General features: G+C 52.3%; 2 protein-coding genes across 2 annotated transcripts; one reads left to right on the top strand and one right to left on the bottom strand.

The window, feature by feature from the left end:
* The first annotated feature begins 782 nt into the window (after window positions 1-782).
* Window positions 783-16,962, top strand: LOC34622156. The gene is made up of 53 exons (XM_026334230.1): window positions 783-840; window positions 1,062-1,463; window positions 1,673-1,776; window positions 1,908-2,037; window positions 2,227-2,319; window positions 2,442-2,581; window positions 2,693-2,770; window positions 2,946-2,997; window positions 3,101-3,215; window positions 3,361-3,464; window positions 3,618-3,658; window positions 3,807-3,935; window positions 4,210-4,302; window positions 4,417-4,523; window positions 4,791-4,867; window positions 4,977-5,090; window positions 5,304-5,361; window positions 5,477-5,580; window positions 5,703-5,981; window positions 6,241-6,284; window positions 6,452-6,526; window positions 6,636-6,748; window positions 6,995-7,095; window positions 7,300-7,454; window positions 7,560-7,678; window positions 7,832-7,920; window positions 8,051-8,207; window positions 8,390-8,501; window positions 8,626-8,716; window positions 8,873-8,942; window positions 9,265-9,356; window positions 9,516-9,635; window positions 9,773-9,844; window positions 10,123-10,281; window positions 10,554-10,665; window positions 10,816-10,837; window positions 10,997-11,702; window positions 11,857-11,995; window positions 12,126-12,178; window positions 12,348-12,676; window positions 12,910-13,559; window positions 13,700-13,739; window positions 13,857-13,970; window positions 14,105-14,224; window positions 14,403-14,531; window positions 14,760-14,874; window positions 14,976-15,027; window positions 15,201-15,317; window positions 15,573-15,647; window positions 15,861-15,965; window positions 16,129-16,412; window positions 16,609-16,709; window positions 16,897-16,962. The coding sequence occupies exons 1-53, from the start codon at window positions 783-785 to the stop codon at window positions 16,960-16,962; spliced, it is 7,176 nt and encodes a 2,391-aa protein (XP_026190015.1).
* Window positions 16,963-17,677: 715 nt separating this feature from the next.
* On the bottom strand, window positions 17,678-20,743 carry LOC34622155. The gene is made up of 5 exons (XM_026334228.1): window positions 20,511-20,743; window positions 19,867-20,336; window positions 18,682-19,582; window positions 18,442-18,470; window positions 17,678-18,138 (listed from the first exon to the last, which is right to left on the bottom strand). Exons 1-5 carry the CDS (start codon window positions 20,741-20,743, stop codon window positions 17,678-17,680), a joined length of 2,094 nt encoding a protein of 697 aa, XP_026190013.1.
* Window positions 20,744-20,758: the final 15 nt, after the last annotated feature.

Below are 20,758 nucleotides of genomic sequence, written 5' to 3'. Positions count from 1 at the left end.
TCAGCCGAGTTTTCACCAGTGACCATGCAGTGAGTGGATACACACGCTATTTGTTACATGGTTAGCGTCAGGCAGCGTAGTATAACGACTGATTATTGAAGCGACCGCCTTCAAAGCCCTATACGAAAATTCCCCCCTTATGATATGTTTTTGTGATTCCTGGTTTTAGGAAGATACGCCTGCTCCCCCGCGACAGTCGAGAAGTGCGACCTACATCAGCAGCGTGGCACACACATTGTGTGACTGGATTTTCAGTGGGGGGCAGTTTGACATGCAGATATTCGGTACAGACATGCAAGCGGCTAGTTGGTTTTGTGCTCCTGTACGCTTCATGCAGGCGACACGACGGCCCGGGGGCAAGCCTGGGATGCAGCTCGGTTGCTCCGATCTATCAAGTACCAGGCCTCATCGCCAGATGAAGAGTGTCTCGTCTCTGCCGCAAGCCACATGGGCTACTCTCTTGCGTCCAGGAGCCCAGCTGCTGTTGTTCTACAGGTTTGCATGTGCACGCGCAACCTCTAATGCTAGGAGGATCTTTGGCGTAAACACTGTCAGGACTCCAATGTACTTGGAGATGCTAGTTCTGCCCAGTTGCTGCTTCATGTGGCTGCTACGGTGGACGCATACCGCGTGTGTGCAATGCCTGCAATGTGCTGGCTGCTCCGTGCTGTGTGTGACGGGCATGTTGCGCGCTTACCATGCGGACAACGCTGCAGATTAATGACCAATTCCGGAGCTGGCAAGTTATTGGTGTTAACGAGTTTACCTCCAAGAGGGGGCGAATGAGCATTGTTCTCCGCCCCTCAAGTTGGACGGAGGGAGCCATTATGTATGCTAAAGGTAATGCCGCACCATAGTGAAGCTGTCGATTGCCTTCTTCCACCAGTAGGCGCATCCTCGCGCCAGTACGTTGCCCTCAGCGGGCCTCCAGGCTCTCTTAAGTGGCACTTGCCTTCTGGCTGACATTTATTGTTTGTCTATTGGACCAGCAGGCAGGAAACCATTCGAGTTTGATCACAGTATAGCGTGTTTGGTGGCTTTGCATTGGGTTGGTGCCGTAGGGGCTGACACGGCAATGTTGCCGCTTCTCTCAAGCTTTAATGGCATGCTGCAAGAATACAAGATGGGCAGGAATTACGAGGGTGGCGCAGACGCATCAGGCGATGAAGCAAATCTCACTCAAAGGGGGTTAAATGCCCCAAGAAACGGGAACTCGCACCCAGGCAGGCCCGTACCCCACCGGGGAGGCCCTGGGGACCGCGAAATCTCATCGCACACAGGGCACTCAGATCCAATGACGTACGACACATTTTATGAAGCTTACCACAACTTATACAAATACAGTAACGACCCTGGGCTAGCGTTCAAAGGAGTTCCTGTTGGTGGAAGTCGTGGTGAGGGAAATATCGCCATGGTAGAGCAGCACCTTAAGGTCTTTTCTCTGCAAGGCTTACGTACAATGGGTGAGCTTTCTAATGCTGCACAAGCGGTGTCCTGGTAGCGCTGGACAAGATTTGATCAACTGTATCACAAGCGAATGACCTCCTCTTGATCACACTGTAGAGCCCACTTGCAGGAATCATTGTATTAATTCCCTGTACGACAGAATTCGTGTACCAGGCTGTAAAGCCCCATGTGGGCACGTATGTATTTCCTGCTGCTTTCGTTGCAGTCCTGGCATGCAAATACATGTGTCAAGATGAAACCGACGCCTATCAGAGGCTCTACAATGATGCTTACGCCTCGGTGTATAGCCGGGAAGAACGCTTGGAGCAGGTAAAAGGCTGCCACGGGACACATGTTTAGCGAAATGACTGCGTTTAGGAATCGTTAAGAGGGCACGCATCAGTGCGAAAGGAGCACCTTTTTAAGGGGCGTCTGCTTTTCTCTCCTTCCTGGTGTTGCAGGTGGCCGAACAGTTTGAGCGCGACTTGGAATATCTTGGCATAACGGGGGTACGCGACAAGCTGCAAGCGTACGTTCCGGAGACACTGGAACTCATGATGGAGGCAGGAATTCGCGTCTGGATTGCTACAGGTTCGTGCTTCTCATGTTGTTCTTCGATTCACATGCTCACTCGTCTTTCACCTTGAGCGGCCCCTTAGTTTGGAGTCTGTGCAGTGATGCTTCTCAATCAAACGGGAGCACGGCTTGTCAGCTAGGGTAGTTACGAGTCACATTCAGCACCTGCGTTTTCAACGAATTTCTTGTGCTATCATGCTTTAGGCGACGACGTCGAGTATGCACTGCATATATGTCATAGTTGCCGCCTCCTTACGAGCCATACAAAGGTGTTTCATGCTGCCCTCGCCACACGAGGTCAGTTTTGTTCCTGAACCTATACCTACACGTTGCTACTCATGGGCGAATAGGAGGCCTTCTAGGGCTGCAGATTGGGCTGATGCACGTTACCCTGCGCTGTTTGCACTCTTCCTGCTCAGGCAAGAGAGCCAAACGGGAAGGGATGCTTCTCTATGACATGTTCCGGGAGGCTCGAATTTTGAAGAGGGCTGACGAACACATCTGTCTTGTTGTTACGGGACCTAATCTTGGGGCCTTTCTGAACCATCCGGACCTTCAGGTACCCTGCAAGCAATTCTTAAGACTGCCCGAGCCCCCTTTAGCTATTTTTTTGGGCTTCTGTCTAATTTACCGGGCAAAGGGTTTGGCATTTGGATTCTTTTGCCTTCAGACGTGCTTCCTGAACATGGCGTGTTGCTGCGATGTCGTCGTGGCGGCGCGTGTAACGCCGACGCAGAAAGCTGATATGGTACTAAAGGGTTAAACAGTTATACGCTTTAGCTCATTTAAAGTCACTCCACAAGCGGATCGATGTGGTTGTTGGCCCATCCTGCTTGATCTCCATCTGGGCAAGCATTCGACCACAGTGAGGTGCTAACCGTTACATACCGTCCGTCGCTATTCTGCCTCATGTCTCCATTCAGGTTCGGCTGGTAAAGAAGCGACTAACTCCACAACCTATTACTCTAGCCATTGGTGAGCCCCTAACTGCATCTCCATCCAAATTCTGAATACTCCATACGACAGGACCGTCCCTATGTAGGTCCACGTTCTGCGGGCGACTTCTTGTGTCTCCTAGGTGACGGAGGGAATGACGTGCCGATGCTGCAAGAAGCCAGCGTGGGTGTGGCTATCCGCACGGAGCGCGGTGCTTCTGTTGCCGGCTTCGCGGATTTTGCTATTTCCGAATTCAGGTGAATTGCTGCCCGTGTGGGTCTAGGCAGACAGGACAGTTCCTTTTTTACAACTCGCTACCCATGGCTGTAGGCATTTTGCGTCCTTTAGTTTCGGTAGTTCAACTCTCCTTAATGCATCATGTGTGGCTCCTTGCATTTGCAGGTTCTTGCAGCGGCTGTTGTTCGTGCACGGACGCCTGAACTTTTTGCGTATTTCCAAAGTCATTCTGTGGACCTTCTTTAAGAGCATTTTGCTGGCTTTTCCGGGTTCGTTGCATTACGCCAGTTGTGGTGTTTAGTGGTTTCCTTTGTTGGTTTTCTTGCCATGGATAGGGGGTAAATGCGTATAAGCGTGCAGCCCTGACGTCCAATGAAGGCTTCATAGAGGAGTGTGGTGCACATGTCTATCGTGTCCTGCAGTGTTCTTGTTCCAACCTAGTTCTTTTTGGTCGGCTATTGAGGTACGCGCGACCGGATGTGGAGCTCCTGTTCGCCATGCGAGTTTGCGCATTTGCCCTCTATTGCCTTTGCCAGAAAACGACTCCATTGAAACATCGCGCCTTGTGCCCTTGGGCACCTCGGCTGCATGTGTGTGCCCTGTATCTTCAGATCTTTGACCCTGTACTTTACATGTTGGCCAACTTTGTGTGGACAACACTGCCATCAATTATGTACTCTTTTTCGGAGCAAGACTTACCAGAGCACCTGTTACCCTCGATTCCTGTTTTGTACACTTTGGTAAGTCCCTTCTCGAAATTAGTTGCGGGTGCCTTGCTTTTACTCCGAGTGGCGTAGTAGGAACGGTTTTCGCGCCTCCATTGTACGCTTGAGCTCCAGAGCTGAGTTTTCAAATGCTTCCGGCTCTTGACCTGTGGGCGTATGCGCACTTCTCAGTGCACGGGTGTTGCAGCTGCGTGAATGCCTGTTTGGTTGGTGGGCTTTCCAGATTTAGCGAACCTTGTGCCTTTGGTATTGCTAGACATTTACCGTTACTTTGCTGCTGGCTCTGCAGGGAAGGCGTCGCTTGTATTTTAATGGATTCACATTTAGCTTTTGGATTGTTGAGGGAATCATTTACTCTTTGCTAACTTATTACTTGTTACAGGTAAGCATTTTCAGAGCCATCACTGCAGCCGAGTGGCGAGCGCCCAAAGTTTTTGACCTTAGATCTTGAGCAAAATCCTAGCCGCGTGCGCGCGGTTTTGCGTTTGGCGTACAGGCTGCATGGATGGATTCTAATGCACTTTCGGGAGGTCCGAACATGGGCTTCTTCTCCTTCGGCGCTATCCTTCTCTTTGGTCTGATAATGCAGAGCAATCTGCGCATGTAAGGCCGTTTGCTGAGCTTTCGCCCTTAAGGATAAGAACTGTGACAGTCTGCCAGGTTCTGTATGCAGAGATTGCTGCGTAGTCTGAAGTGCTGCTTTTGGGGTTCTTAGCTTTTATTTACGCCCATTATTAATAGTCAGCATTTGCATCGTGCACTGCTAGATTAACTACTTTGTACGGTGGTGCTGGTTTATAGCTGCTTCGGTAAGTCCAGCCGGGGAGATCAGGACAAATAGTTTGCCGCGTGAGCATGGGTGTGGCTCAGATTGATGGAGACGCACTTATGGACGCCGACCTTTCTGTTGACCACCGTGGGCCTTTGCACTCTACTGTACATCCCCGGTACGCATTTGGCTTTCAGTCTTTCCATAAACGGCCAGCCTTGCTCTTGAAGCCGCGTTTTTCAAGGGGGGTCCGCAGTGGAGTTTTCTGGTATGTGTTTTCTCCGCAGTTTTGTTTATATACTCCGCCACTGGGTGGCCTTTCCCGGGCATATTTGGCATCGCACGAGGCATTTTCGCCTGGCCTCTGCTCTACTTTGTTGTGCTGTTGTGGGTTGGAGTCGGTGAGCAACACAATATTTTATGCCTGCTTGGAAAGAGCTGTGTCACTGCAACCTCGGGCAATAAATTCCGTCAGCCAAGACTCCCGACGGAGTCTTTGATCAATGCTTCCAATTTCGCGCCCATTGCGTCGAGCTCGTAGCTTTTGCATTCAGTGTATCTGCGTGCCGCGAAGTTTGGCACAGCTGCGTTGCGGCTGGTTTTTTACCTTTCAGGCTTGATGTTACAGGTCTTGCTTGCGGGCTTTAAAGCGTCACTTTTTCCCAATATCGCGTACGCAGCTTTTCAGTGCATATCCCTGGAGTCGAATTTGTTTCTTGTGTCTAGTGTATAGTGTGGGGTTATATGGGCACCTTTTAGTCTGTTGTACCATTTTGTTTCCTGGCAGAACTAATGTGAAGCAGTGGCTGGCTCAGCGGCAGGTGGAGCATGACAGGAGACGGCGAGTTACGGCTTTGCCATTCGAAGAGCCTCGGCTTCGACTTCTTCCTGGTAGGTGCGAGGATGCTAGAGAGAATCATGAGTATATCACATTTTTGATGCTCCCCGGCTGCGTTCCTGCCGCATGCCTATCGACATCTCCATACGTCGTCGCTGTGCACTGGTTTCCCTAGGTGGTCAGGACGAATACGGCTGCTATTGTGGCAGAAGCAGCCTTATTTCTGCGATAAAAAGGCTCTTATGGATATGCGGATTTGGCAGCTGCCTTCCAGCTCCCGGCCCTGTGCACCAGCTTGTTGATCCTCGCATCCTCGCCTTCCTACGTGACAAGTTCAACCCCTTGCGGCATAGCGACGTGTCTAGCAAGCTGCCACCCCCCAGACGATTCCGCGTGAACGAGAACTTTGTTACTTACGGAGGCGAAAAGAAAGATAAAGACGTTGGAACTCTAGGTGATCAGTGGGGGAACGCATATGATTAATTTCGGGTGAAAGGGAGTTTAAGAGCGGGCTTAAGTTTGTAGCTTGGCATCTGTGGTTAGTGGTGTGTGAGGCACTTCCGTAATTGTCCCGCGACGTGCATACCCCTCTTTTCTTGCATGCTCTTCTCTAGGGAAGCAGATTGCATTTGCAAGGCCCCTTTTACCCCAGCAGTAAGTTCAAGCTGGAAGCTTATACTCAACTGACATGCATCGAGTGCGCTTGCGTTCAGAGAAAGACGGTGTAGGCTCACATGGCAGAGGAGGAGGCGCTGCGGTGAGTCACGCACGCATCAAAACTCCGGCGTAGAACAGCGGAATAGTGTTGTACCGCCTCTGGTCTGCTCTCTGTGGTGCCGGACGCATTGCAGCGTAGGGAATATATGGGTATGCTCTGCATGATGCGTTTTATCGCAAAAGGCCGTTTGCGTGCCTGCGCTTCAGGATGATGGCTCAATTGACACAAATTCTTCGGGGATGTCATTTGATGGCGATAAGGCTCGGGACCAAGTGAAGCTTGTAAGTATGGTAGCTGGGTGCCTCAGATGCTTTCCGTATGACCTCTTGTGCCCACGCAGCTGGAGGTGCTGTAGCATATCTGCTATGTCATTGCTTGTTCTCAATTCAGGTTAAAGTATCCCACCTTATCAATCGGTTTTCGCTCAAGTTCAAGGACATGCAACTCGAGGCAGACTATCAAATTCATCAGAAGAAGTCCTTTGTCAAGCGCCTAGTGCCTTGGTAATTTTCTCTCTAGTGTCTACCTGGATTGAGTAACCCACAACTCTCTGCCTTCGTCGACATTACACTGATCTCCTCATTTATACATAATGCCTCTGCAAACATACCGAAGCAATCAACCAGGGGATTTATGGAGCGGTGTTGCACTTGTAGAAACATCTCGGCAGCTGCAGGGTCAGCAGGTGCAGGGTGTAATGAGACGTGCACTTAATGCTGTGCAGCTTGTGGAAGTTATGCTCATTTCAGGTACCGCGTCATTTTTGTGTTTCTGGGGATCTACCGCATCATGGCATTTCTCGCCGAGTACTTCATCGACGTTTATTGGGGAGATGCGCAGCATGTTCTGCGTGCGTTGCCACTATCCGTAACCTTGCAGCCTGCCATACCTTATGATTTTCAATTCAGCGGTGCACAGCCTATTCATCTAGCGTCAAGCGATGCAGATTCAGAGGATGGAGAAATGACTACCACAAAGCACACAGAGGTCGGACTCCCATGGCGTCGATGAGCAATTCGTGCATTGTGTGATTGCTTTGGTGTCCGCTATTCAGCATGGATGTGCGTTCCAACAGTCATTGTGGTTTTGGGATTTATTGGCGCAACTCTTTCGACGTTCAGCCATTTCTTTATGGATCATTTTTCTGTGGTTTTAAGTTCCGTCGTGTTCTTGATGCTGGCCGAGCACGTCACCTTATACGCTGCTGCGGTGGGTTGAAAGCGACTCCAGGATTCCTTCCTTGCTTTTTGTGCACTCAGATGATCGGCGATAATTAAAATTGGGTGTTTTATGCATGTGCTGTTCACACTGCAGAAAATGGATGGAATCTTGAGTTCCGTGTTGTTTCCTGTCTTCACTTTTGTCATCCTCCGTATTTCCTTCTTGCAAGCCGTCATGTGGAACATCCTCTTTGTCTCGGCCTTTACTATCAGGTGAGTTAGCTCCTTGTGGCAGCACTGTTTGCTCACTTGTTGTACGGCGGGCGTGGCTTTGCTCTTGAGCCGTTACTTCGACTTGGCAAGCGAATCAAGCGTTTACTCCATACCTGCAATTGATGGTGAACGTGGGTGCGGCCGCCTTCGCAGATATATTATTGGACAGAGCCACAGTTACCTCTACCTTTCAGATCTGTATGATCACTTGCCACTTTTCCTTGGATCCATTGTATTTGTCGGTAAGCATATGGCATCCTTTCGTTCGTCCCTCAGAGGGCCCCGTCGCCCTTCATGCATGGTTTTCTGGTGATCATTCTTTGTGTGAAAGCTACTTACCAATGAACCAGGACGCATTGACTGCTCTTGTAGGCTTCGTTGGATACCGCTTAGAGTACAACCAGAGGAAGTCTTTCTTATTAGACTACAGCGTGGAGGCTAGCAGAAGAAAACAACGCGAAATTCTTAACACTATGCTTCCCCCCTTCGTCGTGGACCAGATGATCAATGCGCCATTGAATGAAGATGGGTAAGCACTTTCCGAGTTTGGTTACACATCTAGGTGCCTAGTTGTACTTCTCTAGGTTCTACATATGTACAAGGCCTTTGCCGTGTAATTCTCAGCATGGGGGAGACTGGCATGTTACCGGGGGTGTGGCTGCAACGAATCATCGAAGGTGCATCGATTATCCTGTTTGTGATCTGGCTCAGCATCCCGTCAACTCTAGAAGCCGATGACCGCGGAACAGTTTCTGTCGTATTTTGCGACGTGTATGAATTCCAGCAGGTGGTCGCGTCAATCGAGCCCACACGGCTTGTAGAAGTACGTAAATGTCTTTTGGTTTCGATGTAGTGTCCAAGCCCGTGTACATGCATGCATGCACAACTACCTGAGAACGCAGCTAAACCGCCCTTTTTGAAGTGTGACCTTGTCGGGGTGCGCTAAGGTTTTGGATTCACTATTCCTTTGCTTTGATAAAAGCGCTGAACAGTTTGGCTGCACAAAGATCGAGACTGTCTTCGAAACGTATCTCGCGGGTGAGTTGGTGTTTCTTCCTAGAGAACGATTACACACCAGCACTTCTGGTAGAAGCACCACCACATGTGGAGCCCTTGGTGGCCCCTGGTCAAGGCTCGTACTAAAGATATGTTACGTATTCTGATGGGTTGTGGATCGTGATACCATTGGTGCAGCTGCTGGCCTCCAGCCCGGAAAAGGAGGCGAGTCGGATACTTCCCAGACGGACGCAGGAGATGCAATGGAGTGAGTCATAGTTCGGCCTGCGTGTAAAGGCTGCAGGGAAGCACTGAACTCTAGTTTGCCTGAATTGGGTATTCCCATGAATCATTGTAATGCCTTGGTCTAAGCTTTGGTATGAAGGACCTGCCCAACCCCATAAATGTTGTGGTTGTCTTTGGCATATGGGCATGAACACCCAGTAGGCATCCTGTGGCACCTACAGCAAAGGGGCCCTCACAATTGTGACTGCTGCTTCCTCATTGGTGCTGAGCTTTGCTGGGCTTAGTAGGTTCTCTCTGCAGTCATAACGCATTAAGCCTTCTGCTCTCTCTGTCCTGTGATTTAGTATGGCATTAGCGATGTTAGAAGTCGCAGCTCAGATTCGCTATGAAGTGACGCGCGACCTCACCTCTGTCGTCGCCAACGTTGACGATGAGCGTAAGCTCGTTTACGATATTAAGATCTACACATGGCGAACCCATGGGCGCGGGATGTGGGCCATTGCGTTGTTGCATGGGAACATCAGGCCTTTGTGCTCCACCCTTAATGGCTGGCCATTGGCATTATTCGTTTCCGCGGCATGTCCTTTGCTTATAGAACTAGCACCAGCTTCACGGCTTGGAAGCACTGCAATGGTGCGGCAGAAGACGTCTACTCTCCGAACAGTCCTCAGATCTCGACCGCAGCGCATTCGTGTCAAAATCGGAATCAATTCAGGTCCGTGCTTAAAAGGAGTCGTAGGATATTTCAATGGTCCCGCCCTGGTGCTGCTGGATGTGGGCGCCGTGGTTGTTGCGGTGAATTGCACAACTGGTAACACTTTGTGCCAGGTGCCAAGGAGTTGGTGTCTTCAGGTCGAGTTATTAGTGGAGTGGTCGGAGCGAAAAAGCCTCAGTATGCTCTTTTCGGAGACACAGTCAACACGGGTAAGGATTAAGGCTGTTTTGCCCAGGGTGAAGCTTTATGACAGTGTCTAACAGAATGACGTATCTTCACGGCATTCGTCGTGCACCTGTCTCGCCGTCTGCTTTTCGTGGAACAGTGGAACGACAGATAGAGTAGCTCAGTACATCCCCACCTATTTGTGCACCGTGGCAGTGGGTATTCAGTGTGCGAAACAAAGCTTCTGCAGCTAGAGGGCATAAGAAAGGGACTCCCACGTAAAGAAGGGAGTTCTGTGCTGTCTCGTTCAACGGATGCGCAGCAAGTCGTATGAAGACAACCGGCCAGCCGGATTACATCCATATTAGTGAGAGCACGTATGGTCTAGTCAAGGAGGACACCACGCTTATCTACGAGTCGCGGAAGACAACTGTGAAAGGGAAGGGAGATATGAACACATACCTCCTTGTGCGGGTGTTAGGTGAGATACTGGTTTCTCTCGGATGGGAATGCTTCGCGAGCCAGCAGATTTTTGTACCATTGTATTAATGTTTGACATAGGCATATGGCTTGTGAGTATTGCCGCTCTGCTCACGTACATTTCTTTTGCGTGAAGCATCGTCTTAATCGTTTTGCCAATGGAGCCATGGGCAACGCAATGTCTATGGTTCCTGCGGGTCCCTATAGACAGACGCACGCGTGTAGGGGTCCCCTCACTTGATGAAAGGGTGGTTCTGGGGATGACTTCCGTAGGTTCATCTTATCCAAACTTTGGCGAAGACGAGCCACCTCTCTTGGATCCATTGAACAGCAAAGAGGAGTTGCCAACGCATGACTTTTTGCAAGCTTCGGCTTCAAGTGCGTGGTCCCTATGTAGCAATCACTAGCAATCACTCGCACTTTTCAAACGGAAAAGCGTTAATGACGGCATGCAGAAGCCCTGCATTGACTTGCCCCAAACCAGTGATTCGACAATATTAGCTTTGTGTGCTGCGCTTTGTACAGCGGTTGGGAGGGACAGGCTCCCTGGCTATTGGGTATGTAACTGCCATCCCTTGTCATATGTTCAGCTGTGCTCTTTGGTAGTCAGCAGACACCATGGGAAGGCGCACTTGACTCCCGCTGCTTGTGGTGGCACGATGTGGCCTCTGCATTGTGTTCATATTTTGCTGTCTCTTGCGCTTGTGTGCGTGCAGACTGGGAATCCCGACGCCGCTCTCCATTCCAATGAGGCACTGCTACAGAGCGCAATGTCATTCTCGCATGAGGAGAAGCACACATTGGAAGCCCCTGGCGTGCAGGCTCAGTCTCTTCCGTCAACGCCACGTTTGACACCTGGCACGCTTTCTCGTTCTTCTCTCTCTGAGGCGTTATCACCTCCTGAAGGATCCAGTCCCAGGACACCTTCCATCAATTCTCTCGAACGCACATCCTCTCGTAACCATCGTAGCTTTTCAGCGCTCTCAAACGGAGAGAGCGGGGCGCTGAGCATGACACCACAACAACTGACACGCGCCTACGCTCGACAGGAGAGTGTCTCTCGCGTATTGGCCTTCGCCAGAGATGGCCTCCAAACCGCTGTGAAGGAACCATCAGAGTTAAAGCGGCACGAAATTGCCCGCCAAGTGCATGCACAGATCCTGCGCGAGCAGCTGCACCACGGCAACAGCTCTGTGTGGTCCTCTCAGGAGGACATGAGCGTTGCAAGCAACTGCATTCCTCCTAGCGTAGCCTCCTTACCGCAGTTCCGATATTCTGTGTCCCATACCGCCGACATCCGTAACAACTCTCGAATTGGCAGGTCCATTAGCAACAGACAGTCTCCCCGCCCACTTGTGGCGAAGCAGTCTACCAGCGAGGGCCGCGCCGTTGAAATGCGAAAGCGCCAAACATTTCCAGCTGGTCAGGCTTATTCTATTGGGTCCCATTTTCCACAGAACAAGCTCTGCTACCTATGTGGGCAGCGCATAATAATTATGCATTGCCTGTCTATGAGCGTAGCGCTCAAGCGTGTGCTCTTCAGCATCGGTCGTGTGCTGCGTTGGGCGTGCTGCAGAACCGTGTCTCACGACACAGGGTTCGTCGGCAGGGCATGCCGCAAGCAGGTGGCGTGCGGCAAACGACTTGTTTTTCCACATAGGAACAGAGGCCCAAGCCAAGTTCACAGGCCTACTAAAGGTGCTGGGAAACAGCAGGTAAGGAACGTATTATGAAATCTGGGGGAGGCTACAGCTTCTCGTTGCAGACCGTATGTGCTGACTGAGTATCGAAAGATTGCTGCAAAACGCTTCATGGGGAAGCGGCTTTCTGCCTGTGCACTTGCAGCAAAGAAGAAGAGCATACCGTAGATTTGGGTATGGACGACGAAGACAATTTTGGTAAGCAGCTGCTGTCCAAGGATTTTAGCGCTCATCTGGCGAGACCTTTCGTTACGTCGTGCTGCGTTGAAGTAAGAGCTGTAGTTTGGCTAGTAGCCATTGTGCAGATCTCTGTGACGCTGTACAGACCGTGCGGCACCTGCTCGCTTGCTGCGCGTTTCGCTTGCAGAGGCGAGAGAAGCTCGCATAGGGGTGTCTCGCGAAAGCTTGTTGCTGATGAAATTTAAGGACAAGAACATGGAGGCCCGCTACAGGACTCACTTTTACAACAACAAGTCAAACATCAATACTATAGAGCAGGCAATCATCATTTTTCTGGTCGCGTTTGCAGTGCAAACCCTCGTGCGGCTGTGCATGCCTTGGCAGTACATCGAAGTAGTTGAAGGCGTCAAGTATACGGTGGAGGTCTCTAGCGAACTTTATTGGGGCGTCCGCGCTACGTATACGTGTGCTGCGTTCTTCTTGTGGATTCTCTTTCACTACCGCAACAGAGATGAGGTGGGCTGCGCACTTAGTGTCTCCTCTGCGATCACGCACTGAAGCTGGTTTGGAGCCAGGGGAGTGTCATTCTACAATTGCGATAGATGACTGCGTGAAGTACCATTACCGCTGTATGCGTTATGCTGCAGCTGATGTACCTATAGTGTGGGAGTGCGTGGCTTTGATTATCCTCATGTGCTTTGCATTTCATATGGATGACAGCGGCCCGCCTGTTCTATCTTGTTGTGCAGGTGGCGTCTCGCTTGGAAATTCGCTGGATGGTATTTTTGTTGAATGTGTTATTTATCTCGGCGGCCTGCGTCTTTGCACTAAGCAATAGTTGGAGTATTCAGACTACGACGCGGGAGCCGCAGGGGGGTGGGGGTGTTGCCACTTCCAGTTTGACCAGCGCTTCTGTACTCTCCCCGGGGGTGGCAATCCAAACGTCTACCTTGGGAACGGACATGCTGACTTACTTAAGAGGCGGCCCCACAGTGCGCATGCCTGAAAACGTTGATGTGCACTCCCCTGTTTCATTCCTTTCATCTAAGTCAGTGACACCCGGTCAACTCGTCGAGGCTATGGAGAACTGCCCATATGATGTCTGTCCCGGCTCTGGCGCAACTACCCCGACGGAAGATTTACCAGCGCTTTGGCGGCGGCTGTCAGATAACGTGCCACCGAAGGCTATTCCCGCATCAGATGTGGTAAATGTGCCGGGACAACGAGGAGCATGTTTCTGGCTTGTTTCGGATAGCGTTGAGCTCTTCTTTTACGTTGTGATTCTGCATCACAATACCGGACTTCTCTTCCAAAACTGCATTCTCGTCGACATCCTACTTCTCACCACGTGCCTCACGTTCATCCTTACAGCAGCTGTTTCCTCAGCCAACACCATCGGGTACACTCTTCCCTACCCGCAGTAGCAGTCCCAGCACGGAGCAGCAGAGCTCGACAGACAGGCTCCTAGTGACTGCATCCACCATTTCGTGATAGGACGAACACAATGTCCGTTGCCTTTTGGTTGCTGTTTGCGTGCAGGATGGTTGTGAACTTCCCGTGTTACGTCTTTTTCAATCTGGTGCGTGGACCACCCGTTTCACAGTTCCATGAAAGTTACGCTTTTCCCCTTATTAGCTTTCGAAATGCTCCTCTTCACGATGGGCTTTGCGAGATGGCGAATGATATCTTCCTTCAGGTCAGCGCCTACTGGAAGGAGTACATTGACCGCTTGACCTTCTACGTCAACGAGCATGCGAAAACGACGGAAGGTCGCGCCACGCAGCTTCTCAATGACATGCTGCCAAAGCAAGTACGTCCAGCATCTGCGATTCCAGATAACAGGGCACTCTGTATGTACCGCCTCTTTTACGTGCGGTGCTAAGTTTTTGCAAATGAATGCCACTCAACGAGGCTCTGCCGAGTGGTGGTGTAATGCCGCTGCAGGTGCTGGAAGAGTTCCAACAGGACAAGCTGCGGCTCGCATACACCCACGATCGAATGACTTTTCTTTTTGCTGATATTTGCGGGTTCACGAGTTGGGCAAAAAATGTGGACGCCTGCGAAGTAAGCGCGCTGACCCGTCGGGCACTTTTACCCCTTCATGCAGGCCTCTTCCTGATGCCTTTTATTGGACACCTTGTTCTAGACGGCCTGCTCAACAACGCTGACGGCGAGGCCTGGCAGTAGGGGATTGCCTACTCGGTGCGGCAAGGAGGGTGTGCGGGACTGCTGTGCTCCGCAGGTGGTTACAATGCTGCAAAAACTGTTTGCAAAGTTTGATCGTGACAGCACAAAGTACAAGCTCTATAAGCTGTGCACAATAGGTGACGCGTACGTAGCGGTCAGCGAGCCAGTTACTGAAGATAACGAGGTATGTACGGGGTTTAACATTTCAGCTCGTGGTGCCTGAGGCTAGTGGTCTTGACCTGGCAGATTGTGACAAGTTTGAACGCTACGATTGAATTCACCGGATTCAGACTGTTCGCTGTAGGACGTGTGAGAGTGCCTACTCTGTACAACATCCCTTCGGCAACGCTAGCGAGGGAGCTGTAGCACCATACTCTATTGCGAGCGTTCGGGTTTCATTGCGCCATTGCAGGACTATGACCCCGTGGAAGGCACCGGTTTGGTGCTGACCATGGCACAGTCCATGATTACGAACATCCTCGAAGTCCGCGAGAGGCTGAGCATCCCAAGCTTGAACATGCGCATAGGTACACCTTCATGGTTCCGGCCTTTGCTGGTGCTCGCCCTCCTAAACAAGCCAGGTGTCCATCCTTATAGCGATTATTGGTAGCCTTGTGGTTTGTGATAGGTCTACACTACGGAACTTGCGTTGGCGGGGTGATTGGCTCTGGACGGTTGCGGTGAGCAGGATATTCACGCTTCAAGCCGCTCTGAGCCGAGCGACAAGAACCCCTTCACCCTATTGCCCTTCAGTAGAATTGAATGTTACGACTGTTTTCCGCTCCCGCTGTAGGTTGTTGGCTCCTCTGTGTTTGATCATACGCAAGCTCACCATTTTATCTTGCGGAAACAGGTATGACTTGTGGGGAATGGATGTTCTCACGGGAAATATGATGGAAAGCAACGGACAGCCTGGAAAGGTCAATGTTAGTGCAGTGCTCCGTGACTTTCTTCTGAAGCACTTCCCAGGGTACGTTACCACAAGAGCTTTTGTTTCTTGCCGTGTCCCAAAGATTCCGCAATATGAGGCGCTCCTTTTATGATTGGGGGCTACATAGCGTCTACGATGGTTTCTATCGTGTAACCGGTGCCTTTGACAGTTAGCAGCAGCATCGCTTCGTGTAAGTTGCATAGGATGGGCAGCATTCCCAGGATCTGACCTTCAGCCTACTGATCCTCGAGGGCTCTCCATCAGTTCCTGGCAGTCAAACTTGTTTACTTGCAGGAAGTTCCAATTTCGCTTTAACAAGACAGTTTGCGTCATCAACAAGACGGTTGATTCCTACATCATCCACCCAGCGTAAGCACTTTCGGCAGTGCAACTTGCCCCTGTGGATGCTCCTTGTGCCATGTTTCTCATATCCCACGTGCTGCATATTCGCGGAGAGTAAGGCAGGTCATGGCATAAGTGCGCACAGGTGTGTTGCCTCTCCGTGTGTGTGTGTGTGTGTGTGTGTGTGTGGATGTACGTGGATGTACATGTGTGTCGTCGCCTTGGTGAATACGCGTGCAGAGGAGAAGTGACGGACGAACTCGCTGGAGACCAAGCAGGACCCGAGCCGCCTTTAATACCACAGCCACCGGGGATGTCTCCAGGTCCAAGCCGCGATGACTCCGCGTGCGCTTCATTCACAAAACAGCAGAAAGCTTTATGGAGGGCGGTCATATGGGTAAAATTTTTTGAGCTTTCCGCCGTCGTGCGGACGGCATTGGCATACTGCGGAGGGACACAGACATGCACCTGCTGTATCGTCATTGTGCTGTGAGTGCGTATCGCGCAGCAAGCCAGAACTCCGCGGGAAGAGATCTCGCAGAGGATCGATCATGGGAGTCCATGGTTCTGTGGGACGGCGATACAGCGTCCGCGGCAGCGCTGAGGGCAGCTTACCTGCAGAGTCCCCTCGTGGCAGTCTCCCGTGTGCCAGCAGGCCTGGATCGCGAGCCAGCAGCTGCCGCAGCTCTGCTCCGCAGGGGGAAGTACAGGACAAACTTTTGGCTAGCCAACAGCTGGACGCAGAGACACATGCAGGTCAGCTACAGTGCAGACCCGCATGTACTCGATTACGTGCCATCACATTAGGGCTATTATAACTTTCTCAGCAGTGCTTCGGGCAGTGTTGCACTTTTTCACCTGTAATTGCTAGAAGTCAAAAGTATCGGGCCCATCTTCTGCACGCTTTTGGCGAGATCAACGGCTCTTTGAATGTCAAGGGGCTTCTTAAGCCCAGGAAAAAGGACTATTCATGTGATTTTGTTCATAGGTAGTCCTGCAGCTGGTGGATGCGACCCAACCGCGCTGCAAGACTTCAATCGCTCGGGCAGCACAGCCCACACAGGCGCCGCGCCGATGCACCCAATAACGGTAAGGCCACCTCCGTCGATATAGCAGAATCACAAACATGGCTTAGGAGGCAGACTAGGCGAGCAGAAGGGTTGGATCCCCAGAGCTGCTCTGGACAACCAGATGTGAAAGCTCTTTGAGCATAGATAATTTTACACCGCAACTTCCAATGAAGCTTAACTCATTTGCGATGGGTTGTGCCTTTCAGGAGGAGAAGGCGGCGCCGACTTCAAGTCCAGATGTTAACAGCGATAGCTCTCCAGAGATATATTGAAAAGCAGAAAGCAAGCTACACAGGCCTGCCCTGCTGAACAGCCAGTTTCGAGCTGTCCGAATTGTCCAGTCTTTCGTGCCACGCTTGAATGCACCAAACCGTGCCCGCCGTCAATGTGTGATGGCTTAAATGCGCATTCCTCTTGATCGTTCAACTCAACACTCGGCACTTATACTTTATAAACAGTCTCTCTGGATTACACCTGAAATGTTCAAGTTAACTGCAATCGCAGTTCCTCAACTGCGATTCCATTTCTTTAGCAGGTCCCCTTAGGGGATCTGTCAAGCCGATCCTCAAAGTGTTACGCTGCTGCAGAAAACACCCTTGTTCGCAGGGTCTCTGCACGCGACCTTTTCTGGAGGCGCTGCAGTGCCAACACTTATGCGTCAAGTCGTTTGGTACACGCGCGGCAGTAAACGGATAATGCGCCACAGGCTTTAGCTATAGTGCCGTGCCAGCAACGCATCTAGAATTTCAGCTTCAGCGACCGACATGCAACCCGTCTCTGTCACTAGAAGGCCGAGTAATAGTTTTCTACCGCCTGCTAAGTCAACTAACACCTCTATGCGGCGCACTGCTCAGGTGCAGCAGCAAGCGCCCCTCAGACAAAGAATGTAAGTGTATGATCTTATTCAGATCATGACGCCTAGCAGGAAGGTTGCGCGTCACCAGAAAGCCCCAAGAGCATTAACCCTGTTGCGCCTGAAGGGGCCTATTATTCCTGCGTCGTACGAGCTGCCGCAGTTTTCAGCACCAACTCATCGCTGCCAGGGACACCCAGGAGCATCCAGCCGTCCTCAAAAATAAAACACGGCAACCCCGCTGCCGTAGAAGCAGCTATCAGTTGTTCATAAAGGCTACAAGAGGCCCTTCGAGGTCTTGTGTCCAGCGACTCGCTGCGAATTGTCGTGGGAGATGACCTTACATTTTCACTACCTGGTGGGAGATCCTCCTTGGAGGGGGTCATGGCCGTGCTCCTTCTGCTGCCCGAGCACCGTGCCACGGTGGACTTGCTGCAGATGGGTTCAGCACTGTCACGCGGAGGAACGCCTCTTACGTAGAGGAGGATATCAGCCTCCTTGAAGTGGCTCTCCATTTGCAGCCGAAAGGCCCTCACAGCAGCTCTTGCCTGTCGCAGCAGAACCGCCTTCGTGGGGTCTCTCAGAATTGTGCCTCCTGCAATGCGTAGATCCATGCAAAGAAGCTTAAAGGTTTGTTTGGTGATGCGCGTGCGCAATGCTTGCATAATGCTACGCGTCGAGCTAAACTTCTGGCTCCACTTTTGCTGCATGCTATCCCCCCTGTCCATTTCTTCTGCCAATGCGGAAGTCAAGACACAAATGAACTGTAAGTCGCCTGTGTGCGTTCCTAAGGGGGCTGCCTTTTGTCGGTGCTTCTGAGTCACGAAACATGGAAGTCTCTCCCGCTTCCCCTAGTGTACTAGCACGCAGACCTCCCCATCCCGTCTACCCCGCGTACCAAGTAGCAGTTTGTGCTTTACCGTAGGACTAAAGCACAATGCCCTCTCCAAGGAAACTCTCGCTGCAAAGCTCTGCTCATGCATCTGCTGCTCCTCCTGGTTGCTGCTTCGGTGCGCTTGCTGCTGCCTGCGCGGGCACACAGAAAAAGATGCCGCTCTCATAGACCCCGCCATAGGCCCCCTGCGCGGGCTTCTCTAGGGGCCTCATGAGAGCCAAGAGATCTTAGAAACAGACGTACCCCGCCAAGCAAGAGGAGGCCGCCTCGAAGGCGCCTTCGCCAATCCTCAGAAGAAGTCCAGCAGCTTCGCAGCACTGCAGCAAGGCCCCTCCAATAGTTGCTCGCTCGAGTACATCCGCCTGTAAGGCCACCGAAGAGCTTTCTTGAAAACTCCAACTTTGTTGCTGCTGCTTCAGGCTTTCCAGCAGGTGCTGATGCCCCCATGCAGACGCTGGTGCCGCCGAGGCCGCCTCGCTGAAGTCTCCCCCGTCGCCCACTGTGAGCAGCGCCAACCGTGCAGCGGGAACGCTTTGTTGTGGCTGCTCTCTCTCCCTCTTCTTCGCGTCTTCCTGGTAAAATCGCAGCGTGTGGAGATCTTTGGGGTCGGGGCCTCTAAGGGCCTCGAAGGCCCTCCTCAGCAGGGAGGCCTTGCTGCCGCACAGCCACATGGCAGGCGCTCCCGAAGACGCCAGCAGGAGGGGGGATAGATGCGAAGAAGTGGATCGTGCAGCCTCTGACGCTGCCTCTGCCTCAGCGGTTGCTTCCGCCACAGGGAGTGCCTCTAGAATAGCCGCAGCAGCACCGAAGCATCCAAACCAGCTGATGCTCCCCCTGGAAGGGGCAAATGCCATGGTGTGCTGCTGAAGCAGTCCTTGCCTGTTGTCTGCATTCCCAGAGCGCGGCGCGACACTGTCGGTGGTACTCGTACTGCTGCTGCGGGTGAGGCCCCCAACGGGGGCCTCATGCTCAGCCGCAGGATCGCGTAAGGGGATTGGCGGAAGGGCTGACACCTCGAGGTGAAGCGGGGCAGCAGATCTGCTGCCGCGGGGGGCCTCAGGAGGCCTCACAGAAACGGATGCACCCGTGGCCTTAAGCCGAGCCACTGCCGTCGACTCGTATGCTGCAGGGCCCCTCAGGAAGCCTGCATGCACCCTCAGCAGCAACTGCAACAACAAATTGGCCACCACAACGCCAGCGCCGCACGCCACTTCGGCACGGCAAGAGGAGGGCGTCCCACTCATGCAGATTTCTGCCCTCTGTCTGCAAGCGCCAAACAGTGCATGCCGTTCCCCGGGAATTCAGGAGGGCTGTGGACTCGTGCTGCGCGCTGGAGGCTCTGTAACTCACGGGGCCTTCTATCCGGTGCCTCAGGATTGCTCAGAAGAGGCGAGACGCACACGCATATTCCGTGGAGAGGCTGCGAGCGTTCTTCGGAATCTCCTTTTGGGAGAGTATTCGATGCGTTTCCAGAGACTCGGGTGTTCCCGTCCGCAGGCGCTGCAGTTGCTCTTCTCGGTAACGCAGTCCTTTCGGCGGTAGAGTCCTCCAAGCAGGCCCATAAGAGGCCCCCAGGGGGCCTCCTTAGGAGGGGGTATCTACATGCAAACGATGGCACGCAGGCTTGAAGGGGTCTTTCGGCCTGCAGTTCGCGACGGATCCTGCCCGTGGTATTGCGGCTGGCAAGCTGCAACGGTCCGCTGACATCGCAACGCCGGCTTCGGCTGTTGCACGTCCCGCTGCTAGCCGCTGCAGCGCTCAGGCGATGAGGCACCTGTCGCGGCTGTAGCGCAACAGATCCGGGGATACCAGCAAACAACAAGACCAGCCCAAGACAAACGAGGATTGTGAGGCCCCTAACGGTTTGATCCTTTCCACCTTGGGGGCCCTTGACAGCCCTAAGAGCAAGTGTAAAAGCTTCCATAGAAGTGCGCGAGGCCGCCCTTGCCTCGGCACAAGGCGGTAATTCTCCCGGCAGCCCCCCTCTCCCCTTCCTCGGTGGAGCTCGGGAACTCGTGATGAGGGAGTGCAGGGACGCCCCGAGAGATGAAGGCGGTGTCGCGGTGTCTCACTGCGATTCAATGGGGACAGCGCTGCGAAAGTTGCAATACGAATCGCATATTGGCATTGCGCATGCCACAAGGAAGGGCTCAGCAGGAGGCCCAGGGGGCCCCCAAGAAGCCACCGTTGTTCCGGTGTGTGTGGGACTGCATGTATCGCAGGCTGGACGACAGCCTGTGCTGTGGCATTTTTCCTGAGCATCCTCCCCCAACATGACCTCTTTTGCTGCTTTATTTTCATCCATAAATGTCTGTGTCGA

This window comes from Cyclospora cayetanensis, unplaced genomic scaffold (assembly GCF_002999335.1).
Source record: "Cyclospora cayetanensis isolate NF1_C8 unplaced genomic scaffold, CcayRef3 CcayRef3_contig_39, whole genome shotgun sequence".
Taxonomy (NCBI): Eukaryota; Apicomplexa; class Conoidasida; order Eucoccidiorida; family Eimeriidae; genus Cyclospora; species Cyclospora cayetanensis.
Note: the sequence above shows the minus strand (reverse complement) of the source record. Positions and strands in the feature narration are given on the sequence as shown.

What these genes read in the sequence shown, in the direction of transcription:
- LOC34622156 (XM_026334230.1), top strand. Translation starts at nt 783, where the DNA reads ATGAGCATTGTTCTCCGCCCCTCAAGTTGGACGGAGGGAGCCATTATG. An exon ending in CAAAATCGGAATCAATTCAG is followed by an intron (nt 9,636 to 9,772) that starts GTCCGTGCTTAA and finishes TGGTGTCTTCAG; the next exon opens with GTCGAGTTATTAGTGGAGTG. An exon ending in CCAAGCCGCGATGACTCCGC is followed by an intron (nt 15,966 to 16,128) that starts GTGCGCTTCATT and finishes CGTATCGCGCAG; the next exon opens with CAAGCCAGAACTCCGCGGGA.
- LOC34622155 (XM_026334228.1), bottom strand. Translation starts at nt 20,743, where the DNA reads ATGGATGAAAATAAAGCAGCAAAAGAGGTCATGTTGGGGGAGGATGCT. An exon ending in AAAAGGAGATTCCGAAGAAC is followed by an intron (nt 19,583 to 19,866) that starts GCTCGCAGCCTC and finishes GGGTGCATGCAG; the next exon opens with GCTTCCTGAGGGGCCCTGCA. An exon ending in GCCTCCTCTTGCTTGGCGGG is followed by an intron (nt 18,471 to 18,681) that starts GTACGTCTGTTT and finishes ATTGTGCTTTAG; the next exon opens with TCCTACGGTAAAGCACAAAC.